The 4,627-nt window shown below is 43.1% G+C and overlaps 1 protein-coding gene across 1 annotated transcript; it reads left to right on the forward strand.

The window, feature by feature from the left end:
- Positions 1 to 269: 269 nt before the first annotated feature.
- On the forward strand, positions 270 to 2,246 carry LOC102414657 (olfactory receptor 2AT4). Its single transcript, XM_006074091.3, has one exon. It carries the CDS (start codon positions 1,027 to 1,029, stop codon positions 1,996 to 1,998), a length of 972 nt encoding a protein of 323 aa, XP_006074153.2. The 5' UTR covers positions 270 to 1,026; the 3' UTR covers positions 1,999 to 2,246.
- The last annotated feature ends 2,381 nt before the right edge of the window (positions 2,247 to 4,627 follow it).

Here is a 4,627-nt window from a genome sequence, read left to right on the forward strand (position 1 = left end):
GCCCTAGCTCTGCTGTGTAATCTTGGGCAAGCTCTTGCCCCTTCTGTCTACAAAGAAAAAAAAAAAACCTGGCTGGACATGTCTAGATTTGGCATTTTTATAATTCAATGGCATGAAAGATATTTTATTAGAAGCAACATCAGGGATGGAGTAATCTCAGAGTCATATTCCCAGAGAAGAAAAGAGCTGGTGATTGTAGGTTCACTTTGGAGGACCCCTCCTACCTGGAAATCCAACTCACTGAATCCTTCTTACACCCGTGTTTCTCCAAATTACTGAAAAATATGATTTGTGTAATTCACTCAGGTTTGCCTAATCACTGCAGTGAAAGTGTTGGGCTAGCGTGATCTATTATATTCTACACAGAAATGGAAGTACTGACATCTAGCTTAGAAGGAGTCAGGAAGAACTACTATTCAAGGCTTACAAGAGAAGAATAAGCTTGATAACTATGTGAGCAATAGCATGTTGCAAAGAACTTTGGAGAAAGCAGTCCTTCCAAAGCAACATGGTGGAACTTTGAGTGCAAAAGAAGAGGCATGAGTTCAAGGACTTGATTTAAGAGACCTGACATCCCAAACTAGATACATAAAATCTAAGATGAAGACTTGCAGAAATTTTTCCAGAGACTTTTTCACAATCATAATTCAACAATCAACTGTTTACATCTGATTATCCTAGTAAAATGTAAAGTCTAAGAAAATAGGGACTTTGCCTGCCTTCTCCATTTTCATCACTGTGTCAGCTGAACATAGCAAGTCTTTCATTTGGTAGGTTATTAGTTAATTAATAATTAGCTTGACAAAAGAAAGGAGGTAGAAGTTTTGGGTTCATATGGTAGGAGTTAATACCGCAACCTACTAATCAGTCTTCAAGAGCTGGTTGTAATATTACCTTTATATTTTGACTAGAGTGTAAATATTGTAGATTTCTCATTCCAGAATCCTTTGATTCTATTGTTTCCAGATATTCCAGTGTCCAGATGTTCCAGCTACCCATCTCCCAGAAATCCAGCTCTGGCTCACTATGGAGGCCACAACCTGTAACGGTTCAGTGGGTGGCTCACCAGTCTTCTACCTGGTGGGCATCCCCTCTCTGCCGGAGTCCCTCTTCCTCCCTGTGTTTTTAATTTTTCTCCTTTTCTACCTTCTCATCCTCACGGGTAATGCCCTGATCCTGGTGGCTGTGGTGGCAGAGCCCAGCCTCCACAAGCCCATGTACTTCTTCCTGATCAACCTCTCAGCCCTGGACATCCTCTTCACCACAACCACTGTCCCCAAGATGCTGTCCCTATTCCTGTTTGGGGACCATTTTCTCAGCTTTACTTCCTGCTTATTGCAGATGTACCTCTTCCAAAGCTTTACATGCTCTGAAGCCTTCATCCTGGTGGTCATGGCCTATGACCGCTATGTGGCTATCTGCCGCCCGCTGCACTACACTGCGCTCATGACCCCGCAGACCAATGCTGCCCTGGCAGCCAGTGCCTGGCTCATCGCCCTCCTTCTGCCCGTCCCAGCAGTGGTGCAGACCTCCCACATGGCATATGACAACATTGCTAGAATCTACCACTGCTTCTGTGATCATCTGGCTCTAGTTCAAGCCTCCTGCTCTGACACCACCCCCCAGACCCTCATGGGCTTCTGCATCGCCATGGTGGTGTCCTTCCTGCCCCTTCTCCTGGTGCTTCTCTCCTATGCCCACATCCTGGCCTCAGTGCTTCGCATCGGCTCCCGAGAAGGACGCTCCAAAGCCTTCTCCACCTGCAGCTCCCACCTCCTGGTGGTTGGCACCTACTACTCATCCATTGCCATAGCCTATGTGGCCTACAGGGCTGACCTGCCCCTCGACTTCCACATTATGGGCAATGTAGCATACGCTATTCTGACACCAATCCTCAATCCCCTCATTTACACTCTAAGAAACAAGGATGTCAAGGCAGCCATTACCAAAATCACACATCTTAGGACTCAGGCTGGAATACGAGCCCTTGACCTTTAGATGCAGCTAGTTCTGCTCTCTGGGGAAGGAAACGGCACCCACTCCAGTGCTTTTGCCTGGAGAATCCCACGGACGGAGGACCCTGGTAGGCTACAGTCCATGGGGTCGCAAAGAGTCGGACACAACTGAGCGACTCTTTCAATTCTGCTCTCAGGATACCAAATAATAGTGCCTAGCACAGACTGTTGTTGTTGTTGTTTAATTGCTAAGTCGTGTCCGACTCTGCAACACTATGGACTGTAGCCTGCCAGGCTCCTCTGTCCATGGGGTTTCCCAGACAAGAATAGTGGAGTGGGTTGCCGTTTCCTTCTCCGAGGGATCTTCCCAACACAGGGATCAAATCTGCGTCTCCTGCATTGGCAGGCGAATTCTTTACTTCTGAGCCACCAGGGAAGACCCCAGCACAGATTAGGAACTCTATAAATATTTTTGAGTAAATAAATCAGTAAATATAGAATGGTAAAAGAAAATTCTGTTGAGCAGTCAGCTTCAACAGTGGTTGCCATATTTTGGTCCAGGGCTTTCCACCTAGTGCAATGGAATAATGTTCATCTTTATATGATATCTTGCACTGTATAAGAATTTCACTTCTTCCTAAGAAGCTTTTTCTTTTAAAAAAAAAAAAACCTGCATGACAAAAAAATCTTTAAAAGCAAAGGCAAAAAACAAAAGACTTACATCACAGGGAAAGGGCAAATATCCAAAATAGATTAAGAGTTCTGGAGAAGGAACTGGCAATCCACTCCAGTATTCTTGCCTGGAGAATCCCATGGACAGAGGAGCCTGGTGAGCTACAGTCCATGGCGGGGTCACAAAGAGTTGGACATGACTGAGTGATAACATATTTACATACTTCCTGAATTTTTAGAAGAAAAATCTAACATACAAATATAAAAATGGGCAAAATATATGAAAAGATAAGTTACCAGAAAAATGCAGTGGTCTTTAAACAATGACAGAATGTGGTCCACTGGAGAAAGGAATGGCAAACCACTTCAGTATTCTTGCCTTGAGAACCCCATGAACAGTATGAATAGGCAAAATGATAGGATACTGAAAGAGAAACTCCCCAGGTCAGTAAGTGCCCAATATGCTACTGGAGATCAGTGGAGAAATAACTCCAGAAAGAATGAAGGGATGAAAAAAAAAAAAAAAAAAAAAGAATGAAGGGATGGAGCCAAAGCAAAAACAATATCCAGCTGTGGATGTGACTGGTGATAGAAGCAAGGTCCGATGCTGTAAAGAGCAATATTGCATAGGAACCTGGAATGTCAGGTCCATGAATCAAGGCAAATTGGAAGTGATCAAACAAGAGATGGCAAGAGTGAATGTTGACATTCTAGGAATCAGCAAACTAAAAGGGACTGGATGGGTGAATTTAACTCAGATGACCATTATATCTACTACTGTGGGCAGGAATCCCTCAGAAGAAATGGAGTAGCCATCATGGTCAACAAAAGAGTCCGAAATGCAGTACTTGGATGCAATCTCAAAAATGACAGAATGATCTCTGTTTGTTTCCAAGGCAAACCATTCAATATCACAGTAATCCAAGTCTATGCCCTGACCAGTAACGCTGAAGAAGCTGAAGTTGAACAGTTCTATGAAGACCTACAAGACCTTTTAGAACTAACACCCAAAAAAGATGTCCTTTTCATTATAGGGGACTGGAATGCAAAAGTAGGAAGTCAAGAAACACCTGGAGTAACAGGCAAATCTGGCCTGGGAATACGGAATGAAGCAGGGCAAAGACTAATAGAGTTTTGCCAAGAAAATGCACTGGTCATAACAAACACCCTCTTCCAACAACACAAGAGAAGACTATGCATAGACATCACCAGATGGTCAACACCGAAATCAGATTGATTATATTCTTTGCAGCCAAAGATGGAGAAACTCTATACAGTCAGCAAAAACAAGACCAGGAGCTGACTGTGGCTCAGACCATGAACTCCTTATTGCCAAATTCAGAGTTAAATTGAAGGAAGTAGGGAAAATCACTAGACCATTCAGGTATGACCTAAATCAAATCCCTTATGATTATACAGTGGAAGTGAGAAATAGATTTAAGGGCCTAGATCTGATAGATAGAGTGCCTAATGAATTATGGAATGAGGTTAGTGACACTGTACAGGAGACAGGGATCAAGACCATCCCCATGGAAAAGAAATGCAAAAAAGCAAAATGGCTGTCTGGGGAGGCCTTACAAATAGCTGTGAAAAGAAGAGAAGTGAAAAGCAAAGGAGAAAAGGAAAGATATAAACATCTGAATGCAGAGTTCCAAAGAATAGCAAGAAGAGATAAGAAAGCTTTCCTCAGCGATCAGTGCAAAGAAATAGAGGAAAACAACAGAATGGGAAAGACTAGAGATCTCTTCAAGAAAATCAGAGATACCAAAGGAACATTTCATGCAAAGATGGGCTCGATAAAAGACAGAAATGGTATGGACCTAACAGAAGCAGAAGATATTAAGAAGAGGTGACAAGAATACACAAAAGAACTGTACAAAAAAGATCTTCATGACCCAGATAATCACGATGGTGTGATCACTGACCTAGAGCCAGACATCCTGGAATGTGAAGTCAAGTGGGCCTTAGAAAGCATCACTACGAACAAAGCTAGTGGAGGT

Source organism: Bubalus bubalis, chromosome 16 (genome assembly GCF_019923935.1).
Source record: "Bubalus bubalis isolate 160015118507 breed Murrah chromosome 16, NDDB_SH_1, whole genome shotgun sequence".
Lineage (NCBI taxonomy): Eukaryota > Metazoa > Chordata > Mammalia > Artiodactyla > Bovidae > Bubalus > Bubalus bubalis.